A 25528-nucleotide genomic window follows, 5' to 3' on the forward strand; every position below is an offset into this window, starting at 1 on the left:
CCCTTCACCCTGAAACGCATTATGATTACCATAACAGAGATGCACGACAACCGAGAGTCAGTCGCTGTGATAATAAAAGGATAAACAGGCTCTGCAGCAGAAACACTGATCGACAGCCTGACAGCTCAAACACAGCTGAAATGCTCCCAGGGCAAGTTGATGGGAAGGTTGGCGGGATATTTTTTGTCACAGCATTCAGGGGAAAGAATAAAAAGCTGATAAATGATGGTGGTTGACAGCCTGGGAATATTATAGGTCTTAAGACAATCTAGTCTGAATTTACATAAACACACACAGTCTGCGACCACTTGTTCCCTGAAGGCTGATTCACAGACACTGAAGGAAAAAATACATTTAAATGAAGGCGATGCAGATGAGGGAGAAACGATGGGTTGAAAGTACAAAGAAACATGACTGCATGTTCCAATTTTGTGCGATAAATGGAAAATGCACCGTTAATAGGCCCTCCAGGATTATTTTAAAGTACGGACACATTCAGCACAGTGTGTTGCTCAGTCCAACTGATTATCCTGGTTCACTTGTCTCCAAAGAGCAGGGTTCAAACCTGACGTGCCGTATCTGCCGAAGCCAGATCTCCATGTGCAGTGAAGCAGCGATGAGGCCTGAGCGCTCTTACCAACAATAGATGTGCGGCTCCGACAGCTGATTTCCTGTCTGGTGCGTCTGCGTGACTGACAGGATGAACACCTCAGAGCTGTTTGAGTCACCTGCCGGATGACTGACAGACATGAAGGGAATTAATTTCCATATGTAGACTGTGTAATTTTCTCATACAATATTATATCCACATAACAATTCTGTGCTATTTTAGTGTTTTAGTTTTAAGGCTGTATGAGCACTGAGCTGTAACTGTCAGTGCATTTTAATACCAGCATCAAGATTCACTCTTTACTGTTTACTCCAGGGCTGCCCATGGGCACAAGGTGACACAACACAGTGATGTGGGTGGTGTATGTTTCTGTGTGTGTGCAACTGGGACTGAGAGTAACAGCTAAATATTGCAACATAACGCAGCAAAGCAAATCACAGTGTTATTTTTACCCATCCTAACCGGATACTGGAGTCACTTAATGTAATGAAAGGTATAAAAGGTAACATGGCAATATAAGAGATGATGCAGTGCTTCATTACAATGTGTGATGTAATGTAGCTTAATCTATTTTACACTACAGTACTCAACCTAGACATCATCATCATCGACCACGATAATCTGGTAAAATAATGACAGAGATGACATAAAATTACATAACATGAAATAACTTAACAAAAAATTACATAACATGACAAAAAATAATGTAAGATAACATAAAAGTCGGTGCCTCATTTTACAAAGCTTTTAAAGACCCACTTGACCTTCTGTTGCCTTCTGTTTTGACTGTTCCTTCTTTCCTTCCATCTGTCCTTCCTCCCTTCCTTCTTTCCTTCTTTCCTCCCTACTTCTCTCTTTCTTTTCTTCCTCTCTCTTTCCTCCCTTCTGCCTTTCCTTCCTCCCTTCCTCCTTCATTCATTCCTTCCTTCCTCTGTCCTTCTTTCCTCCCTCCCTCCTTCTCTCTTTCTTTCCTCCCCCCTCCCTTCTTCCCTTCCTTCTTTCTTTTCCTTCTTTCCTCCCTCCTTTCCTTTCTTCTTCCTTCCCCCTTTCCTTCCTTCTTCCTCCCCCCTACCTTCCTCCCTTCCTTCTTCCTCCCCCCTTTCCTTCCTTCTTCCTCCCCCCTACATTCCTCCCTTCCTTCTTTCCTTTCCTTCCTTCTTCCTTCCTCCTTTCCTTCTTTCCTCCCTCCTTTCCTTTCTTCTTCCTTCCCCCTTTCCTTCCTTCTTCCTCCCTCCCTCCTTCTTTCTTTTCTTCCTCTCTTTCTTCCCTTGTCTTTCCTTCCTCCTTTCCTCCTTCATTCCTTCCTCTGTCCTTCTTCCCCCCCCTCCTCCTTTCCTTTCTCCCTCCCTGCCTCCCTCCTACCTTCCTTCATTCCTTTCCTCCCTCCTTCCTTCCTTCCTTCCTCCTTTCCTTCCTTCTCCATTCCTTTCCTTCTTTTCTCCCTCCCTTCCTTCCTTGACTCGAGGACAACAGGAGGGTTAAAGTCTATTTATGCTTGGTTATTGCTTTTATTGTGTTTTGTGTTTGTTATTCCCTTAACATGCATTGTGTGAAGCACCTTGTAACTACGGGTTGGAAAGGTGCAACAGAAATTAAGTTTATTATCATTATTATTAGAATTATAATAACAATAAGTATTATATTATTAATAAAGAAAAAGTGACAATTTACTCTATAGTATGGAAGATCAGTTACTGGATCTAAAGAAGAATCCATGCTATTGTTTAGAAAGATAAAACAGGGGAAATGCATTGTAAACAAATGCAAGAAAAACTTTCAAAAGGAAAGAAAAGTGTTGATAACTACACACCAAAGTTTTTATTATTATGGAAAACTCATTATAAATAACCCTTAAAGAAGATGACAACAAAATAATAGAGTCAAAGCACTAGTGATGCAAAAATGTTGCTTTTAATATTAATTTTTCCCACACCATTATCATGTTATGCTTGACAGATTTGGCTGTACTGAAAATAAACACAGAGTAACAGAAAAGTATTATTAATAATCATGTACCTTCCTTTTTAAAATTCTTATAGATTGTAAAATTATAGAATAATAACCTAACCCTAACCCTATTAATCAATATGAATTAAAAAACAATTTTGATTTGTCATGTCTCTTCATTTGATACTAATAGATTGTAGAATTGAATTATAATATAGAAGTATGGTGAGATTTAATGATTGATTAATACGAATAAAAAAAACCATCTTGATTTGTCACGCACCTTCAGTTTTTTTATTCTAATAGATTGTAGAATAGAATAATAATTAAGTATTGTGAGATAATGATTGATTATGAATGAATGAATTAATAAAACATCTTGAAACAAAATAATATCACAGTACAACACGTTTGTGTGTTGTTGCTGTATGTAACCAGCTCACTCCGGTGACTTGTCCCCTAAAAATGAAGAAAAAGAGAAAACCGGGTTATTATTACGTTTATTGTGTTGAGACATCAGATGAAACCAGATTGTAATTCTTACTCACACATGATTGGTCCAATAGTCAGTGGCTTCATAGGAGCAGAGGTTGAAAGGGAACGACGTGCTCTTCTTGTGCAAGACTGCGTGGTGAGAAAGGGAAAAAATAAACATTACCATTAAAACCCAGTGTTTGAGCAACATTGGTTATTGACATAAACTGTATATATAATGGACGAAACTGCTGTTTTGAGGCCAATAGTATCGGAGAAAACTGTTGGTGTGGAACAAGTTCATGGCTATTTACAGTCTATCTGTCGGCCCTCCTGAACCTGTGAATCAATCAACCTGTCAATCACGACGTAGCCACGCCCTAATGCATACCCTGCTTTATCGTCAAATATAAAATCAGGGAGGCCAAAATGTCCCAAATGAACATCATACTGCATTGAAGAAGGCTTTAAACTAGCGATTGAGACCATAAACACATTTTGAAAACGTGTACTGAGGTTAGAAATCAAGTGAGAAGTTGGTGAATTCTCCATTGACTTGTATAGAGACGGTCGCCCCCTGGTGGCCTTTTGATAGAATGCAGTTCTAAGTTACTTCCGTGTTGGCCTCATTTCAGAGGACCGGAGCTCCCCGCCTGATTATTGATTGACATTGCTATTGATAAAGTGATTTGTTACTCACTGGAACACATGAGGAGCTCCTCTGGTCACACAATCTGAGGCTGCAGTGAAGGAAAACGTCTCTGTATTCACCCTGCGGCAGGAAGAACAGGGCAGAGAAACGAGCCCTTCGAGATGAGCCGCTCTCAATCACAGACACCTGTCGGCGGTCAGTGGGACACCTGGTGGAGAGGATGGAACGAGTCATTTCACATTGCTAAACAGTCAATGTTTTCCCCATTTTCATTATACTTTACATAGGGAATATATGGGATTTAACGGGAATATATGGGAATTAACGGAAATAAACTGGACATTTACAGAGTTGCATGTTAGCCTATCACTGGAAACTTAAATGTAAACAACTTGTACCATAACCTTGCATAAAACAACCAGAATTAATGCAAATACAGGTGAATATCTACCCTATTCTTCAATACCATGGACATAGCACATTACTTACTGCAGGGCCACACCGCCTACATGCACTGTGCATTCTTCCATCACATACACACAAAGATTTATACAACCCTAGACTATTGAATTCACACATTTGAACCCAATAGCAACATAAAGTTTACCCCAAATTTCCAATTAATTCCAAAATAATTCCCATATTTTCCCATAATTCCCATGGAAAGGTTCAAAAATTTCCCACCCTCTTGCAACCCTACTGCTGACGGAGACGTACTTGTTCTGGATGAGAGAGTATCGCACGGGATCGTCAGGGTTTGAAGAGTGAGTGGCGTAGCAGTCTTCCAGAACAGCTGCAAAGTTTGTATCCCTCTCATCCACAGAGACCCCCACGTACAGCGGCGAGCCCACCGGCAGGGTGACTTGGCCTGCTGGATAAGTCTCTGTGTAGGTGGAGTTGCGGAACAGAAACATGGAGGCTCTGGCTTTGGCACCTGAGCCTGAAATGCCACCTGCCAGTCTGACAAGAAAACACGATTTACAGCCTTGTATATATTTTATTACGTGCAGCAGTATAGTCTATTTATGGTCACCACTAGAGGCCACTGCAGCACTGTTAGAAGACCAACTTTCACCAGGTTTGCCTGAAGTTTTGTGATGCGATGTCAACATAATTTGAAAATGTGTACAATCATGTTACACTTTTCTATTATTACAACTGTACATGGTGAATGATGCCATAGTGCCCTTTAATAAAAGACTACTCACTCCAGGAATGGTCTGATGGCCACATTCAGGCTGGTGCTTGTGTCCAAAGGATAGGCACAGGAGAAGGGAAGACTCACAGGAACAGCGAAGGATGTGTTGTCCATTGGATAGATGAATAAAGTGTTGGAGTAGATGGCATGTGTGTTGTTGGTCTGAAGAACAGAAGATGATAAATTATCAGTCAGTTGAGTGATCGGGTGTACTATTGGCAAAACCTGCTGACATGAAAACCAGTCTTAATTATTGTAATATTAGGATGGACTCACATACAGGCATCACAAACATATTCAGTACCATTATTTCACCATTTATGCCCGATACACCAGTGAAGCAGTTGATTTTCAGAATGTCTGAAAATGTCTGAAACACTCGATGACCCAGGCTTACATTACTGACTGTGTCCATATGCACCACAAGATGTGCAACTACAACATTGGCAGACATGAAGGCTACAAATGTTAAGTAATTGTATATCAGTCAGGAACACCTTTGTCATAGATCAAACCATTGATTGCGAAAAAATGGAAATACAGTTTTACTTGGTGCTGAATGCTCCACTCTAAGATGCTCCCTGGATTAGCCAGCAGCCTGCTGAGCCAAAACAGGAAGCGCAATGCAAAGTGGCCTGAAAGCAAGACATGAATTTCAGATAGACCCTTGCAAGATCAGTGTAGGTGGGAGTCATATTTAAATGGTCTGCCTTGTTGTGAGAAGGGTTAGGTGATTAGTTGAAGGGTGATTGATGTGTGACTGATAAGGTATGCTGATTCAATCAGCGGCTGTCACCTGATTACAGCTGGGGCGTATGACTTCCGTGTCCTGCATGAACTAACATGATGCTTCATTTTCTTAAAGTTGCAATGTCTCTACACACTTTTGTAGCAGTTCATCTTCTGCTGTATCTCCAACCAGCTCATGTTAATTTGGGATGATGACCATTGTAGCTAGTACTATGGTAGCCCTCTGGCTTTAATCCTGAACAACATATACAGTACATAACACAGCAAAGAGTACAATGATATGTCAGATTAGGTAAGGTTTTACTTTACCGTCAGTGTGTTTCCACAGGCTCCTGCCTGGGCCTCCACTTTGTACCAAACTACACCATCAAGTACTCTGACTGAGGAGCAGTTGCGGGCTGCCAGGTTGCCAGTGAACGGATTCAAGCCAGAGGACGTCATGCTAGCCACATCCAGGCCTACTTGAAGTTTATCACGGCCACAAATGAGTTGTGATGGCTGGAGTGGAGAATGCTGGACTAAAGAATAAAATACAAAGACAACAAATAAGTTTGAGAAGAAGAAGTTGAGACAGTAAATACTATACACACGATGAGAACCTCCATAAACCAGGAAATTGAATTTTTACATCAGTTAAAAGATGTTTCAAATTGAACAATACCTGCGCAGTATGCAAGATGGCATGTGGATGGCTTCACAAGTTTGTAGACATAGTAGTTTCCATAGCAGAGCTTGACCTGGATGACGTGTGAGCGAAATCTGCAGCAGCTGCCGCTCCAGGCATTGCACACAGTGCGATTTACAATTTCATTTGACTGTGTAGGATGAGGTTCTGTTATCCACAGAGGAGCACGGGTTCCACATCTGTTCTCAGCCACACATCTCTCTGGAATATGAGCACTGGTTTGCCCCAGGAACAGGCGATACCAGCCTTGCCAGTTAACATTTCTGTCACAGTGTAGGCCCTTATGCTTATTAGTTGAACGCCACTCATCATGTAGTGCAGTGTAGTGGTCACAGGGGTCGGCACAACTAATCCCATTAATGCAGTCCATACCTAAGGGGCAAACATTATGTTCACAGTTGAACTGGACAGTCTGGGAAGAGGGGACTGATCTGGTGCTGGTGGGAGAATGAGCGGTGGTGGAGCTTTGCGGTCTTGGATCAGATGTGGTTGAAGCAACTGCAGGCTCTGTTCGGTTAACCTCTGAAACAATGAAATAAGTCGTAAATAGTTAATCTAAGAACAAGTGGACAGTGGAGTCTTTATTAGTCAAAAACACTTAAATGAATGGACTAGATGAGCAGATTGATTATTTTGCATCAGTGAAAAAATGTTTCAAATTGAACAATACCTGCACAGTATGCAAGATTGCAAACTGATGGCTTCACAAGTTTGTAGACATAGTAGTTTCCATAGCAGAGCTTGACCTGGATGATGTATGAGCGAAAATAGCAGCAGCTGCCGCTCCAGGAACTGCACACAGTGCGATTTACAATTTCATTTGACTGTGTAGGATGAGGTCCTGTTATCCACATAGGAGCATAGGTTCCACATCTGCGCTCAGCCACACATCTCTCTGGAATATGAGCACTGGTTTGCCCCAGGAACAGGCGATACCAGCCTTGCCAATTAACATATCGGTCACAGTGGTTGCCCTGATACACTGTATAATCAGTTGAACGCCACTCATCATGTAGTGCAGTGTAGTGGTCACAGGGGTCGGCACAACTAGTCCCATTAATGCAGTCCATACCTAAGGGACAAACACTATGTTCACAGTTGAACTGGACAGTCTCGGAAGAGGGGACTGATCTGGTGCTGGTGGGAGAATGAGCGGTGGTGGAGCTTTGCGGTCTTGGATCAGATGTGGTTGAAGCAACTGCAGGCTCTGTTCGGTTAACCTCTGAAACAATGAAATAAGTCATAAATAGTTAATCTACTAGTTGACAGTGGAGTCTTTATTAGTCTATAACACTTAAATGAATGGACTAGACGAGCAGATTGATGATTTTGCATCAGTGAAAAGATGTTTCAAATTGAACAATACCTGCGCAGTATGCAAGATGGCATGTGGATGGCTTCACAAGTTTGTAGACATAGTAGTTTCCATAGCAGAGCTTGACCTGGATGACGTGTGAGCGAAATCTGCAGCAGCTGCCGCTCCAGGCATTGCACACAGTGCGATTTACAATTTCATTTGACTGTGTAGGATGAGGTTCTGTTATCCACAGAGGAGCACGGGTTCCACATCTGTTCTCAGCCACACATCTCTCTGGAATATGAGCACTGGTTTGCCCCAGGAACAGGCGATACCAGCCTTGCCAGTTAACATTTCTGTCACAGTGTAGGCCCTTATGCTTATTAGTTGAACGCCACTCATCATGTAGTGCAGTGTAGTGGTCACAGGGGTCGGCACAACTAATCCCATTAATGCAGTCCATACCTAAGGGGCAAACATTATGTTCACAGTTGAACTGGACAGTCTGGGAAGAGGGGACTGATCTGGTGCTGGTGGGAGAATGAGCGGTGGTGGAGCTTTGCGGTCTTGGATCAGATGTGGTTGAAACAACTGCAGGCTCTGTTCGGTTAACCTCTGAAACAATGAAATAAGTCATAAATAGTTAATCTAAGAACAAGTGGACAATGGAGTCTTTATTAGTCTAAAACACTTAAATGAATGAACTAGACGAGCAGATTGATTATTTTGCATCAGTGAAAAGATGTTTCAAATTTAACAATACCTGCACAGTATGCAAGATTGCAAACTGATGGCTTCACAAGTTTGTAGACATAGTAGTTTCCATAGCAGAGCTTGACCTGGATGATGTATGAGCGAAAATAGCAGCAGCTGCCGCTCCAGGAACTGCACACAGTGCGATTTACAATTTCATTTGACTGTGTAGGATGAGGTTCTGTTATCCACATAGGAGCATAGGTTCCACATCTGCGCTCAGCCACACATCTCTCTGGAATATGAGCACTGGTTTGCCCCAGGAACAGGCGATACCAGCCTTGCCAATTAACATATCGGTCACAGTGGTTGCCCTGATACACTGTATAATTAGTTGAACGCCACTCATCATGTAGTGCAGTGTAGTGGTCACAGGGGTCGGCACAACTAGTCCCATTAATGCAGTCCATACCTAAGGGACAAACATTATGTTCACAGTTGAACTGGACAGTCTGGGAAGAGGGGACTGATCTGGTGCTGGTGGGAGGATGAGCGATGGTGGAGCTTTGCGGTCTTGGATCAGATGTGGTTGAAGCAACTGCAGGTTCTGTTCGGTTAACCTCTGAAACAATGAAATAAGTCATAAATAGTTAATCTAAGAACAAGTGGACAGTGGAGTCTTTATTAGTCTAAAACACTTAAATGAATGGACTAGACGAGCAGATTGATGATTTCGCATCAGTGAAAAGATGTTTCAAATTGAACAATACCTGCACAGTATGCAAAAGAGCATCCAATCGGCTTCACAAGTTTGTAGACATAGTAGTTTCCATAGCAGAGCTTGACGTGGATGATGTGTGTGCGAAATCTGCAGCAGTTGCTCGCCCAGGAACTGCACACAGTGCGATTTACAATTTCATTTGACTGTGTGGGATGAGGTTCTGTTATCCACATAGGAGCATGGGTTCCACATCTGTTCTCAGCCACACATCTCTCTGGAATATGAGCACTGGTTTGCCCCAGGAACAGGCGATACCAGCCTTGCCAGTTAACATTTCTGTCACAGTATTGGCCCGGATTCATTGTATTATTAGTTGAACGCCACTCATCATGTAGTGCAGTGTAGTTGTCACAGGGGTCGGCACAACTAGTACCATTAATGCAGTCCATACCTAAGGGACAAACATTATGTTCACAGTTGAACTGGACAGTCTGGGAAGAGGGGACTGATCTGGTGCTGGTGGGAGGATGAGCGGTGGTGGAGCTTTGTGGTCTTGGATCAGATGTGGTTGAAGCAACTGCAGGTTCTGTTCGGTTAACCTCTGAAACAATGAAACAAGTAATAAATAGTTAATCTACGAACAAGTTGACAGTGGAGTCTTTATTAGTCTAAAACACTTAAATGAATGGACTAGACGAGCAGATTGATTATTTTGCATCAGTGAAAAGATGTTTCAAATTTAACAATACCTGCGCAGTATGCAAGATGGCAAACTGATGGCTTCACAAGTTTGTAGACATAGTAGTTTCCATAGCAGAGCTTGACCTGGATGATGTGTGAGGGAAATAGGCAGCAGCTGCCGCTCCAGGCATTGCACACAGTGCGATTTACAATTTCATTTGACTGTGTGGGATGAGGTTCTGTTATCCACAGAGGAGCATGGGTTCCACATCTGTTCTCAGCCACACATCTTTCTGGAATATGAGCACTGGTTTGCCCCAGGAACAGGCGATACCAGCCTTGCCAGTTAACATTTCTGTCACAGTGTAGGACCTGATTCATTGTATTATTAGTTGAACGCCACTCATCATGTAGTGCAGTGTAGTTGTCACAGGGGTCGGCACAACTAGTCCCATTAATGCAATCCATACCTAAGGGACAAACATTATGTCCACAGACAACTGCCCCTGTGAAAAGCAACAGAATAGTTTGATGCACACTGTTTTGTGTTATTTTTGTGTATTCTGAGAGTAAATTTACACTGATTCATGAAGGCCTTTTCAAATCTCCTCATAAACTGAAGCTAGTCATGTGATTGCCGTCTTTTACATCAACAATCACTAGTGAATGAAATACTGCACCTGTCTCAGGGTGGATTGTTATTATTAGAAAGGTATATTGAGTAACAAATCATTTCTCAGGCTCATTGAACATATTAAATTCAAGTTTTCAAAATAATAATAATAACTAGAAAATTCCAGGGAAATTTTATGTGCCACGGGGCTGCTGCCTGGATGAGTACGCAATTTATTTCCAGTGTTCAAAAGTCACCCCGATCATATTCTGGTTTCAAGAATTGCACTAACACTAGTACATCTTACTAGTCAGTATCAAGTGTAACAGTAGATGTAAGCAGAGAGTAGCACACAGAGCACAAGGCAGTAGCAACATGCGCAAACTCTAAGCACTTCACTACAGTACTTTACGCTTCACACATAACTTGTGTTAGCACACAACACAGTGAGTACAAACACACACACACTATACTTGCCTGCATTTGAGCAGTAAAAGTGTCAATATAATTCATATATTGAGAGAGGGGGAGAGTATCAATATAATAATTCATACATATATGGAGAGAGTATCTATACTGGCTCGGCCGGTAACTCGGTTAACTGGCAAAAAAGACAGGAATTAGCCAATCACAAAAAGGTAGCTCAGTTTCTGCCCAGCGACAGGTTGCTAAGGTCAGCTAAGGCCCTACGGTTGCTACGGTGATTTGAGAATCTGCTTGGAAATTCTCAAAATCCCCCCAGAATTTGGCTTCTGACAAGGTCCCGAACAATTGCAAACTGTGAGAAAAATGTAATTCCTGTCCGAAAACCGAAAACACAGTGAGAAACACAGAAGCCGGCAGATTCTGACAGCGTTTATTTTATTCAGACATTCCTTAAAATGAGCGCGTAGGCTCAGTGCGAAAACAGAGAGAGAGAGAGATTCTTTTTTTTTTTTCTAAAGACGATTACATTAGGGTCAATGGAGAGCGAGACAGGTATTGCCGCCGGTCTCAGCCCCCTCGTTTAAATTTTGTGCAGATCCCGCCTGTCAAAGTCACATATCATGAATTCCAACACCCATGTCTACATTTTGACAAAAAATTATTTGTCTCCTTTTTACGGTTTGGCCGTGAACTCAAGTTAAAAATAAAAATTAAGGTTATTTTTTACTGCTTCTCACACTCAAGCTAACTGCCGCTTCCACTCTAACTTTGACGAAAAAGTGATTTCCACTCCTCGTTTGACTGCTCATAGTTTGAAAAGTTAACATTTTATGTAAAAATAGTTTGGTATTTTTCCAGAGAGCACAAGTTTTCCTACGTTTTAAAGTTTGAATCACGTTTCTACGTGCAGGTATGAGAGAGCTAGGTGACTCTGAAAAAAGGTGAGGGGTGGGGTTTTTTCAAAAAATTCCCATTCATTTCCAATGGAGAAATCTCCTGTTTTTTTGGGAATAACGTTGGGAAAAGTCATAGCACCTCTTTCCCAATCAAGCCGCACGTTTTGATGTATATATTGTCGGGGTTTTCTCAAAGCTCCGGTAGAAGTTATGCGCCGAAATTTGGCGGAAGAAAAAAAAGATTAAGTATGGAGAAGCTGCGCACCCGTGGCACTAATAATATAAAAAAACAGTATATAATAATAGTATGTTTGAAATGATGTTGAAGACATCTAGATTTTCCATTTGATGTAATAGGGCAGTTGTAAAAAAACAAAAAAAAAAACAACCCATCTTACATGTTGAGATCTAAGTCAGTGTGAAAAAAGTATAGCTTCAAAATATACCTAAGATAATGTACCAAGAAAATGTGACAGTTATGTGTGGAGAAGCAAATTCAAGGCACCATTTGATTAAAGTCTTTTAATAGAAGTCAATTCATGTGTGACACAAAAGAAGGAGAAATGTAACAAATCTATGTAAATTAAAAAAATACACAGTGAATATGTGTCACAAAGTGTAACTCAAGACGATAAGATGTCAGATGGTTTACCTGAGGTGCTTCCTGTATTAATCTGCAAAATGAGGATCAACAATAAACCCCCAGGCATCCCCATTATGGACAACATGGAGGACACAAACCTGTTAAAGAAGACAACACACATGTCTTAATGCAACACATTACAGAATCATACTGCAATAACACCAAACGATAAATGTGTTTCCAGAGGACACTTGAAAGTGAGGGACACGTCTGGATACACTCGTTGTAACCACGGTTGTTCTTGAAGTCAGATATCTGTCAGTGGTATTGTAAAATGAAAGTGTTTTTGGTTTATTTTAACGTTGTGATCACGTGATTAAGATATTATTGAAGGCATTGGGGTTAAATAATTTGAGCAGGTAGATACAGGTAGCTACTGTACATACATTTATTGACAACATAATCAACTTTATCAATAAAATAAAGCTTCCAAGTGCTGGAAGGAATGATATCATCTTATAAATTAGAAATGAAACTCCTTTTAACACTATGGAGCAATCCTGTAACTCTCTTCCACAGCTGAGAAGTCACAGAAGGAACATCGGTAAGGAAGACTCGACTTCATGAGAGAACTGACAGATTTCAGCATCCTCAACTGAATTTTGGTGCAGATAAAGCGTTCGGCAAAAATGCAATCCAATAAGCATTGTATTTTTTAACCTGAAAAATACAAAGTGATGTGAAGATTGCCATTTTGTGTATTAAACTGTCAAATGCTAAATATTTTTTCAAATTGCATGACTTAATTGCACATTGAATTTCAGTTTTGCAAAATGAATTTCCATTTAAATAAAGGTGCAAGAATACCATGGCAATTATGGAATTTAATTAATTAAATGTTCATTCATTATTTGCATTGAGATCATCAAACTGTACTAAGGCTACTTTGCATATTTAATTACATATTGTAAATCATATGTATATCATGTTTCTGAAAAATGATGTGGATTTGATATTTACTGCAATAAATGTCACAACTTTTAAGTGTCTTTAAAAAATTAACATAAATCCATCCAAACCTCCATACCCTTTGTAGTTTAGAAGATCAAACTCATCCTGTATTGTTTTCAGGTATTAAAAATGTTACAAGAAGATGATGAGATTAGATAAAATAATAAAGCGCTGTCTAAAACAATAAACTAAAGAATTATCTAAATGACACATCGAGATTCTGAAATAGCCCAGAAAAATGAATAGAGCGCAACTTCAGGTGGTTTAGACAGAGCCAGCAGCTACAGATAATTTAATAAAATGATTCCTTTAAATGAAGAGCAAATTGAGTCTAGAGAGGAGCAGCCCACTTTAACCAATTCATCTTAGATTTAAAAAGAGGAGTGTGCAGGTTCACCTACCTCTAGAGGAGATACTTGATTTCAGGGTTTCTCTGGTGATGCTTCAGCTCTTCATCAGACTCTTCTTCTTCGGGTGTCTGCGAGGATGAAACCGCTCTTTCACTCTTTTATCCTTTTTCTGAATGTCCACACCCCAGCCCTGTTGTGACAAAGTCAGATTCTCATTGTGTCTTTGTTTGCACAAACTGGTTTTCTCCCAGAACATTTCTAAGATCATTTTTGACACGCAAATGTTTTACACCAATCAAGGGTGTTGGTTTGATTTTATCTTTGGAAGGAAAAATAAATAGTTACTAATAGTTGTGTACGTGCACTCTTTTCTCATTCATATGCACATACGCATGCACATAAAGAGCATGACTGCAAAATGTTAACTTTATTGAATATGTATTTGCAAACTTGCCAGAAACCAGACCTGTATCATGAATTTTACACCGAGGGGTAGTGAGAGTTGCCATCTTTCCATATAAACTGCTGGAGCTGTTCATGGTGCTGAAAACACTTGGCCCCACTGCTGATAGACAAGCATGTGGTGCTGAGGATAGACAACATGACAACAATGGTGCATATGAATCAGGCAGTATTCTCTCAGCTTGGCTGTTGGCTCCCAACAGAAATGGGCTGAATGTCATTTGGGAGGTCCCACATAAGTGTGGAGATTGAATCCCACACAAATTCAGGAGAGTGGAGGTGGATCTGTTTGCCTTACAAGGAGATACACAGTGTGTGTTATGGTTCTCCATTAACACACAAAATGACTCTCTACTGGGAGTGGATGCCTTCGCTCAGCGATTGTGGCCCAAAGCTCTCCTTTATGCTTTGCTTAGTCCCCCAATCCGTTGTCTTGTAGCGCACATAAAGGAGGAATACATGGAAAGTTCATGGTTCCTGCTAATGGGGAAGCCATGGTAAATCCTGTGGCACAGATGTGAACTCACAGCTCTAGATGGTGCGTCTTATACTTACCATTTGCCAGTAGTTATAAGCTTAGCCACTTCAAGAGGAGGGCATGAGGGACGAGGGTTATTGTGACACATTCCACTCTAACTTGATTGAACTTCTTGGCAACAGGTAGTCAAGTTAACCCTTACATACTGTTCAGGGTCACATTTGACCCATTTCTTTGCATTTGAGAGCTGTAAAAAAACACTGTAAAACCTAATGCTAATGCAACCCACAGTATACAAAAATAGAAGAAGAAAAAATTAAGTGTTCTCCTGGATCATAACATTTTCTCTTTCCATAAGATGAATCAAATAGAAGGACAAACATGTATTAATGACTGATGGGGAATTTATGAATGTGAATTGGTGTAGAGACTAATTATGAGTCAGAATATGAACAGTATGAAAGAGTTAAAGGATTTACTCAATTTAACATTGAAACACTTTGATTTAACTTGTATATTATGCTATTTAAGCTTTGAAAAGTGCTAGAGTTTTGAATAAAGTGAAACTGAAATTTAGTTAACACATACGCATTTGGTTGTGAACACTGAAACTCACTGCTCTGCATGAAGCACTTGTCTTTCAACAACTGTATTATTATAGGAGATAAAGCAACAATTGATCAAAGACAACAAGTGTTACATGCAATACACTGAGAGCAGCTTGTTTGTTGAGTTCTTGGCGTGTTCAGCAAAGATCCACTTGGTAGGTTCATCAATGTTTTAATTGCCTTGACATAATATCCTCATTCTTAAAGGGTCTTAAAGTTTCCAAAGGACAAAAAGTACAAAAGATACTTGGCAGTGAAAACTATTTGGTTTGGATGACCATCAAAGATCACTATGACCTGACTTGCAAATATGTTGTCATGTGTTTTCAAGTATGTGTTAAAGCAATAAATAATAAAGACACTGAAACTGGTTTTTGTTTTTTAATTGCTGCTCCTTAGATTTTATCATTGTTGGGTAATGCCCGATGATTGAACTTCTTGGTAACAGGTAGTCAAGTTAAAATTACAGCGCTTGAAATTTAGTTAACACATATGCATGCACATGGGGCTTGGCCCCTGAAGAGGAGGGCTAGGAGGGATTAGGATTGTACCCTGCAGTGGTTTGCACCATCCAGGGCACCATGATTAAAAAAGTGTGCACTGGATACAATTTGAAGTGAACTTGGAATGCATCATTTCTAACGTCTTGGTAAAAATATGATTTATTTATATATAATTAGTGATATAGGTCCTATGCCTCTAGACTGATAGCATGCTAAAGCTAGATGGGTAAATGGGTAAATGGGTGAAACTCTGGGTGGACATTATTGTTCTGCACGTCTGAGTAAGTGGATTATTAAACTATTTTGACAGTCATGGATCATATACATGTAAACTGAACAGACGAGAAACACTACACTACAAAGGACTTCACAAACACACACGCACGCACGCGCACACACACACACACACACACACACAGAGAGCAATCAGGATTGTGCAAGTTTTATACAGAAGAAGAGACAAAAATGGTTACACAACAAACATTGAACATTGAAACTGTTTTTTAGATTAGATTTTATCATCGTTGGATAACGCCTGATGACTGAAATTCCTGGCAACAGGTAGTCAAGTTAAGGGTTAGGGTTAGGTTATGCTACCAAGTCTTATCACTTCATAACAACAATAATAATTAAAGCTGCAAGCAGCGATGAACAGGCACGCATGTCGGGCTGTGGCGCAGTCGGAGGACTCGCATCACGGGAACATAGAAGTCTTCAGACATAACACTTGCTGTGTCTACTATGTGGTGCTAGAGTAAACCCACTAAGTAACTCACTACTCACACGGCTGTTATAGCGTATGATGTGGAAGACACACCATGTGCATGTCATGTAAATGGGCTAATGTGTGTCACGAGGCTGACTTCCTGTGTCCAGTAGGTGGTGCTATGACTAAGAGACAATATTGAAGCATAGATGTGTTCAGGACGGGACTCTTATGATGAGACATTTGGTGCAGATGGGAACATGTCTGTTAAAGTTGCTTACTGCTGCAGGTAGGTGGCGCTATGGCTGCTACTGAATATGGGCCTGTACATATCTTCAGACCGGGACTCTTAACAAGCATAGTGAATTTGGAAAAGACTGAACTATGTGGAGTCAAGTGATAAGACAGTGGCAGTGACATTCCATGGCAAGACACTGAAATTCGCTGTGAGGCCACGCCCCCGCTCCCTTCTTTCCTCTCTCCTTTCCTTCCTCCCTTCCTTCCCCCTTTCCTTCCTTTTTCCTCCCTTCCATCATTCCTTCCTCCCTCCTTTCCTCCCTTCCTTCCTCCCTCCTTTCCTTCATTCCTTCCTCCCTCCTTTCCGTCCGTCTTCCTCCCTCCCTTCCTTCCTTCCTTTCTCCTTTCCTTCCTTGAGGAAGTTTTATCATTATTATTATAATTATAATAACAACTAGAAAATTCCAGGGAAATTTTGAGTGCCACGGGGCCACTGCCGGGACGAGTACACAATTTTCTTCATGAATGTACTTTATTTTCAACTTAACATCCCTGAAAATATTAAGTTAATGTTAATCAAATTTAAGCATAAATAATATTTATTTAAACTTATTAATTAAAGTCTACTTCATTTTTTCCACAGACAGGAACATCACTGTTATGAAATTATTAAGTAAATCTTCAAATCATTTAGAGAGTAGATTTTATCATACTTTATATTTTAAATTACTTAGTTGTATGAAATTATATTATATACATTTTGTTCATCTTCTATTGATAAATGTTGAATCTTTTTATATACCACAAATCATACAACTACAATACAAAACAGTACACAACTATTTATTTTGTCCACAGTAAACATGAATTAATCACTCCATTCAAATGAATTAGCTCAGTTAACTGGCAAAACAGACAGACAGGTAGAGTTAGCCAATCACAAAAAGGTAGATCAGTTTCTGCCCAGCGACAGGTTGCTAAGGTCAGCTAAGGCTCTACGGTTGCTAAGGGCAGCTAAGGCCCTGCGGTTGCTATGGCGATTTGAGAATCTGCTTGGAAAAAATTCTCAAAATTCTGAAGAATTTAGCTTCTGACAAGGTCCCGAACAATTTCAAAATGTGAGAAAACCGTAACTCCTGTCCAAAAACCGAAAACACTGTGAGAGACACAGAAGCCGGCATATTCTGACAGTGTTTATTTTATTCAAATATTCCTTAAAATGAGCGAGTAAGCTCAGTGTGAAGACAGAGTGAGATTCTTTTGAAAAAAGAAGACGATTACATTAGGGTCAATCGGGAGTGAGACAGGTATTGCAGCCGGTCTCGGCCCCCCCGTTTAAATTTTGTGCAGATCCTGCCTGCGAAGGTCAGATTTTATGAATCCCAACACCTATGTCTACATTTTGACAAAAAATTATTTGTCTCCTTTTTACGGTTTGGCCGTGAGCTCGAGTTAAAAACAAAAATTAATGTTGTTTTTTACTGCTTCTTTCACTCAAGCTAACTGCCGCTTCCACTCTAACTTTGACGAAAAAGTGATTTCCACTCCTCGTTTGACTGCTCATAGTTTGAAAAGTTTACATGTTATGTGAAAATAGTTTGGTATTTAAAGTTTGAATCACGTTTCTACGTGCAGGTATGAGAGAGTTAGGTGAATCTGAAAAAAGGTGAATTTTTGTGGTTTAAAAAAAAAAATCCATTCATTTCCAATGGAGAAATCTCCCAGTTTTTTGGGAATAACTTTGGGGAAAATTGAAATTTCAACACCAAAAGTCATAGCACCCCTCCCCCAATTGAGCCGCACGTTTTGATGTAGCCTATATATTGTTGGGGTTTTCTCAAAGTTGCGGGAGGAGTTACGTGCAGAAAAACGGCAGTATGGAAGATCAGTTACTGGATCTAAAGAAGAATCCATGCTATTGTTTAGAAAGATAAAAGAGGGGAAATGCATCGTAAACAAATGCAAGAAAAACTTTAAAAAGAAAAGAAAAGTATTGATAACTACACACCATAGTTTTTATTATTATGGAAAACTTATTATAAATAACCCTTAAAGAAGATGACATAAAATAATAGAGTCAAAGCACTAGTGATGCAAAAATGTTGCTTTTAATATTAATTTTTCCCACACAATTATCATGTTATGCTTCACAGATTTGGCTGTACTGAAAATAAACACAGAGTAACAGAAAAGTATTATTAATGATCATGTACCTTCCTTTTTTAATTCTTATAGATGTAGAAAATTATAGAATAATAAACTAACCCTAACCCTATTAATCAATATGAATTAAAAAACAATTTTGATTTGTCATGTCTCTTCATTTGATACTAATAGATTGTAGAATTGAATTATAATATAGAAGTATGGTGAGATTTAATGATTGATTAATACGAATAAAAAAAAATATCTTGATTTGTCACGCACCTTCAGTTTTTTTATTCTAATAGATTGTAGAATAGAATAATAATTAAAGTATTGTGAGATAATGATTGATTAATATGAATTAAAAAAACATCTTGAAACAAAATAATATCACAGTACAACACGTTTGTGTGTTGTTGCTGTATGTAACCAGCTCACTCCGGTGACTTGTCCCCTAAAAATGAAGAAAAAGAGAAAACTGGGTTATTAAATTTATTGTGTTGAGACATCAGATGAGACCAGATTGTAATTTTTACTCACACATGATTGGTCCAATAGTAAGTGGCTTCATAGGGGCAGAGGTTGAAAGGGAACGACGTGCTCTTCTTGTGCAAGACTTCGTGGTGAGAAAGGGAAAAAATAAACATTACCATTAAAACCCAGTGTTTGAGCAACATTGATTATTGACATAGACTGTATATATAATGGACAAAACTGGTGTTTTGAGGCCAATAGTATCGGAGAAAACTGTCGGTGTGGAACAAGTTCATGGCTACTTACAGTCTATCTGTCGGCCCTCCTGAACCTGTGAATCAATCAACCTGTCAATCACGACGTAGCCACGCCCTAATGCATACCCTGCTTTATCGTCAAATATAAAATCAGGGCGGCCAAAATGTCACAAATGAACACCAGACTGCATTGAAGAAGGCTTTAAAATAGCGATTGAGACCATAAACACATTTTGAAAATGTTTACTGAGGTTAGAAATCAAGTGAGAAGTTGGTGAATTCTCCATTGACTTGTATAGAGACGGTCGCCCCCTGGTGGCCTTTTGATAGAATGCAGCTCTAAGTTACTTCCGTGTTGGCCTCATTTCAGAGGACTGGAGCTCCCCGCCTGATTATTGATTGACATCGCTATCGATAAAGTGACGTGTTACTCACTGGAACACATGAGGAGCTCCTCTGGTCACACAATCTGAGGCTGCAGTGAAGGAAAACGTCTCTGTATTCACCCTGCGGCAGGAAGAACAGGGCAGAGAAACGAGCCCTTCGAGATGAGCCACTCTCAACCACAGACACCTGTCGGCGGTCAGTGGGACACCTGGTGGAGAGGATGGAACGAGTCATTTCACATTGCTAAACAGTCAATGTTTTCCCCATTTTCATTATACTTTACATAGGGAATATATGGGATTTAACGGGAATATATGGGAATTAAAGGAAATAAACTGGACATTTACAGAGTTGCATGTTAGCCTATAACTGCAAACTTAAATGTAATCATCGTGTAGCATAACCTTGCATAAAACAACCAGATTTAATGCAAATACAGGTGAATATCTACCCTATTCTTCAATCACATGGACATAGCACATTACTTACTGCAGGGCCACACCGCCTACATGCACTGTGCATTCCTCCATCACATACACACAAAGATTTTTACAACCCTGGACTATTGAATCCACACATTTGAACCCAAAGACAACATAAAGTTTACCCCAAATTTCCAATTAATTCCAAAATAATTCCCATATTTTCCCATAATTTCCATGGAAAGTTTCAGAAATTTCCCAGCCTTTTGCAACCCTACTGCTGACAGAGACGTACTTGTTCTGGATGAGAGAGTATCGCACGGGATCGTCAGGGTTTGAAGAGTGAGTGGCGTAGCAGTCCTTCAGAACAGCTGCAAAGTTTGTATCCCTCTCATCCACAGAGACCCCCACGTACAGCGGCGAGCCCACCGGCAGGGTGACTTGGCCTGCTGGATAAGTCTCTGTGTAGGTGGAGTTGCGGAACAGAAACATGGAGGCTCTGGCTTTGGCACCTGAGCCTGAAATGCCACCTGCCAGTCTGTCAAGAAAACACGATTTACAGCCTTGTATTTATTACGTGCAGCAGTATAGTCTATTTATGGTCACCACTAGAGGCCACTGCAGCACTGTTAGAAGACCTACTTTCACCAGGTTTGCCTGAAGTTTTGTGATGCCATGTCAACATAATTTGAAAATGTGTACAATCATGTCACACTTTTCTATTATTACAACTGTAGATGGTGAATGATGCCATAGTGCCCTTTAATAAAAGACTACTCACTCCAGGAATGGTCTGATGGACACATTCAGGCTGGTGCTTGTGTCCAAAGGATAGGCACAGGAGAAGGGAAGACTCACAGGAACAGCGAAGGATGTGTTGTCCATTGGATAGATGAATAAAGTGTTGGAGTAGATGGCATGTGTGTTGTTGGTCTGAAGAACAGAAGATGATAAATTATGAGTCAGTTGAGTGATTGGGTGTGCTATTGGTAAAACCTGCTGACATGAAAACCGGTCTTAATTATTGTAATATTAGGATAGACTAACATATAGGTATCACAAACATATTCAGTACCATTATTTCACCATTTATGCCCCATACACCAGTGATGCATAATTTATTATCTCGTCTTTCAGAAATAACATGCTTGATGTCCCAAAATCTTCCCCAGCTTACTCAAAAATCATTATTTTTTGTCCTCCACAGTCCACCCAACCTTTTGTTTGATGTCTGGACAATGGTGTCTGATGTTGAAAAACCTGAAACACTCGATGACCCCAGCTTACATTACTGACTGTGTCCATATGCACCACAAGATGTGCAAGTACAACATTGGCAGACATGAAGGCTACAAATGTTAAGTAATTGTATATCAGTCAGGAACACTCTTGTCATAGATCAAACCATTGATTGCGAAAAAATGGAAATACAGTTTTGCTTGGTGCTGAATGCTCCACTTTAATGCTCCCTGGATTAGCCAGCAGCATGCTGAGCCAAAACAGGAAGCGCAATGCAAAGTGGCCTGAAAGCAAGACATGAATTTCAGATAGACCCTTGCAAGATCAGTGTAGGTGAGTCATATTTAAATGGTCTGCCTTGTTGTGAGAATGGCTGTGATTGGTGTGTGACTGATAAGGTATGCTGATTCAATCAGCGGCTGTCACCTGATTACAGCTGGGGCGTATGACTTCCGTGTCCTGCATGAACTAATACGATGCTTCATTTTCTTAAAGTTGCAATGTCTCTACACACTTTTGTAGCAGTTCACCTTCTGCTGTATCTCCAACCAGCTCATGTTAATTTGGGAGCTAGTACTATGCTAGCTCTCTGGGTTTAAACCTGAACAACATATACAGTACATAACACAGCAGAGAGGACAATGATATGTCAGGTTAGGTCAGGTTTTACTTTACCGTCAGTGTGTTTCCACAGGGTCCTGCCTGGGCCTCCACTTCGTACCAAACTACACCATCAAGTACTCTGACTGAGGAGCAGTTGCGGGCTGCCAGGTTGCCAGTGAACGGATTCAAGCCAGAGGACGTCATGCTAGCCAAATCCAGGCCTACTTGAAGTTTATCACGGCCACAAATGAGTTGTGATGGCTGGTGTGGAAGATGCTGGACTAAAGAATAAAATAGTATATAATATAACCTCCATAAACCAGCAAATTACATTTTTACATCAGTGAAAAGATGTTTCAAATTGAACAATACCTGTGCTGGTGGGAGGATGAGTGATGGTGGAGCTTTGTGGTCTTGGATCAGATGTGGTTGAAGCAACTGCAGGCTCTGTTCGGTTAACCTCTGAAACAATGAAATAAGTCATAAATAGTTAAACACTTAAATGAATGGACTAGGTGAGCAGATTGATTATTTTGCATCAGTGAAAAGATGTTTGAAAATTGAACAATACCTGCACAGTATGCAAGATTGCAAATTGATGGCTTCACAAGTTTGTAGACATAATAGTTTCCATAGCAGAGCTTGACCTGGATGATGTATGAGCGAACATAGCAGCAGTTGCCGCTCCAGGAAGGGCACACAGTGCGACTTACAATTTCATTTGACTGTGTGGGATGAGGTTCTGTTATCCACATAGGAGCATAGGTTCCACATCTGCGATCAGCCACACATCTCTCTGGAATATGAGCACTGGTTTGCCCCAGGAACAGGCGATACCAGCCTTGCCAGTTAACATTTCTGTCACAGTGGTTGCCCTGATACACTGTATAATTAGTTGAACGCCACTCATCATGTAGTGCAGTGTAGTGGTCACAGGGGTCGGCACAACTAATCCCATTAATGCAGTCCATACCTAAGGGACAAACATTATGTCCACAGACAACTGCCCCTGTGAAAAGCAACAGAATAGTTTGATGCACGCTGTTTTGTGTTATTTTTGTGTATTCTGAGAGTAAATTTACACTGATTCATGAAGGCCTTTTCAATAAGTAACAAATCATTTCTCAGGCTCATTGAACATATTAAATTCTAGTTTTCAAAATAATATAAAAAACAGTACATAATAATAGTATGTGTGAAATTATGTTGAAGACATCTAGATTAGAAGTAAATTCATGTGTGACACAAAAGTAGGAGAAATGTAACGAATCTATGTAAATTAAAAAATTACACAGTGAATATGTGTCATGATGTGTAACTCAAGATGATAAGATGTCAGATGGTTTACCTGAGGTGCTTCCTGTATTAATCTGCAAAATGAGGATCAACAATAAACCCCCAGGCATCCCCATTATGGACAACATGGAGGACACAGACCTGTTAAAGAAGACAACACACATGTCTTAATGCAACACATTACAGAATCACACTGCAAACAATGTGTTTCCAGAGGACACTTGAAAGTGAGGGACACTTCTGGACAGAATGCATTGCCAGTTGTTTGAAGGTGCAGATACACTTCCATAATTTTAAATCTTTTCAAAGATAAAAATGGAAATCTGAAACAATTAACTGTGTGTACAAGTGTATTTATTTATGCCAATTGATTTTCAGTTTTTATCATAATGTAGTATGTTCTTAACTATTGTATATTGTCTTATTTTTTTATCTTTGGATGCCTAACAAAGGGAACACTGATGAAAACTAGCATTTTGGCTAACTCGGCCAAATAATTTGAAATAAAAAAATTAACAGAAATCCATCCAAACTAGAACTCACCCTGTATTGTTTTCAGGTATTAAAAATATTACAAGAACATTAGATTAGATAAAATAATAAAGCGCTGTCTAAACAATAAACTAAAGAATTAACTAAATGACACATCGAGATTCTGAAATACCCCAAATAAGGAACAGGGCACAACTTCAGGTGGTTTAGACAGAGCCAGCAGCTACAGCAAATTGAGTCTAGAGAGGAGCAGCCCACTTTAACCAATTCATCTAAGATTTAAAAAGAGGAGTGTGCAGGTTCACCTACCTCTAGAGGAGATACTTGATTTCAGGGTTTCTCTGGTGATGCTTCAGCTCTTCATCAGACTCTTCTTCTTCGGGTGTCTGCAAGGACGAAACTGCTCTTTCACTCTTTTATCCTTTTTCTGAATGTCCACACCCCAGCCCTGAGACAAAGTCTCATTGTGTCTTTATTTGCACAAACTGGTTTTCTCCCAGAACATGGTCATTTTTGACACGCAAATGTTTTACACCAATCAAGGGTGTTGGTTTGATTTATCTTTGGAAGGAAAAATACATTGTTACAATGGCTTACATTGTACATTGTACCATTTGGGCTGGGCACTGGTGCTGTTAATAAAAAAAAATCAATCAATCAATCATGTTACAAATAGTTGTGTACGTGCACTCTTTTCTCATTCGTATGCACATACGCATGCACATAAAGAGCATGACTGCAAAATATTAACTACATTGAATATGTATTTGCAAACTTGCCAGAAACCAGACCTGTATCATGAATTTTACACCGAGGGGTAGTGAGAGTTGCCATCTTTCCATATAAACTGCTGGAGCTGTTCATGGTGCTGAAAGACTTTGCCCCACTGCTGATAGACAAGCATGTGGTGCTGAGGATAGACAACATGACAACAATGGTGCATCTGAATCAGGCAGTATTCTCTCAGCTTGGCTGTTGGCTCCCAACAGAAATGGGCTGAATGTCATTTGGGAGGTCCCACATAAGTGTGGAGATTGAATCCCACACAAATTCAGGAGAGTGGAGGTGGATCTGTTTGCCTTACAAGGAGATACACAGTGTGTGTTATGGTTCTCCATTAACACACAAAATGACTCTCTACTGGGAGTGGATGCCTTCGCTCAGCGATTGTGGCCCAAAGCTCTCCTTTGTGCTTTGCTTAGTCCCCTGATCCGTTGTCTTGTAGCGCACATAAAGGAGGAATACATGGAAAGTACATGGTTCCTGACAATGATATACCTGCTAATGGGGAAGCCATGGTAAATCCTGTGGCACAGATGTGAACTCACAGCTCTAGATGGTGCGTCTTGTACTTACCATTTGCCAGTAGTTATAAGCTTAGCCACTTCAAGAGGAGGCCATGAGGGACGAGGGTTATTGTGACACATTCCACTCTAACTTGATTGAACTTCTTGGCAACAGGTAGTCAAGTTAACCCTTACATACTGTTCAGGGTCACATTTGACCCATTTCTTTGCATTTGAGAGCTGTAAAAAAAACACTGTAAAACATAATCCTAATGCCCAGTATACAAAAATAGAAGAAGAAAAAATTAAGTGTTCTCCTGGATCATAACATTTTCTCTTTCCATAA

The 25528-nt window shown here is 40.1% G+C and overlaps 2 protein-coding genes across 2 annotated transcripts; both read right to left on the reverse strand.

Annotated features, from left to right (window-relative positions):
* Positions 1 to 2996: 2996 nt before the first annotated feature.
* On the reverse strand, positions 2997 to 10176 carry LOC128375818 (uncharacterized). Its single transcript, XM_053336234.1, is given in 12 exon segments — positions 2997 to 3016; positions 3106 to 3181; positions 3732 to 3891; positions 4401 to 4643; positions 4892 to 5043; positions 5941 to 6129; positions 6222 to 6838; positions 6987 to 7538; positions 7683 to 8228; positions 8377 to 8928; positions 9077 to 9628; positions 9777 to 10176. Coding segments are annotated over 12 exon segments (4059 nt in total).
* An 8984-nt stretch (positions 10177 to 19160) lies between these two features.
* Positions 19161 to 23520, reverse strand: LOC128375819 (uromodulin-like). Its single transcript, XM_053336235.1, has 9 exons — positions 23457 to 23520; positions 22680 to 23117; positions 22481 to 22570; positions 22181 to 22389; positions 21048 to 21199; positions 20562 to 20804; positions 19893 to 20052; positions 19267 to 19342; positions 19161 to 19180 (listed from the first exon to the last, which is right to left on the reverse strand). Exons 1-9 carry the CDS (start codon positions 23518 to 23520, stop codon positions 19161 to 19163), a joined length of 1452 nt encoding a protein of 483 aa, XP_053192210.1.
* Positions 23521 to 25528: the final 2008 nt, after the last annotated feature.

The sequence above is a fragment of the Scomber japonicus genome, chromosome 16 (genome assembly GCF_027409825.1).
Source record: "Scomber japonicus isolate fScoJap1 chromosome 16, fScoJap1.pri, whole genome shotgun sequence".
Lineage (NCBI taxonomy): Eukaryota > Metazoa > Chordata > Actinopteri > Scombriformes > Scombridae > Scomber > Scomber japonicus.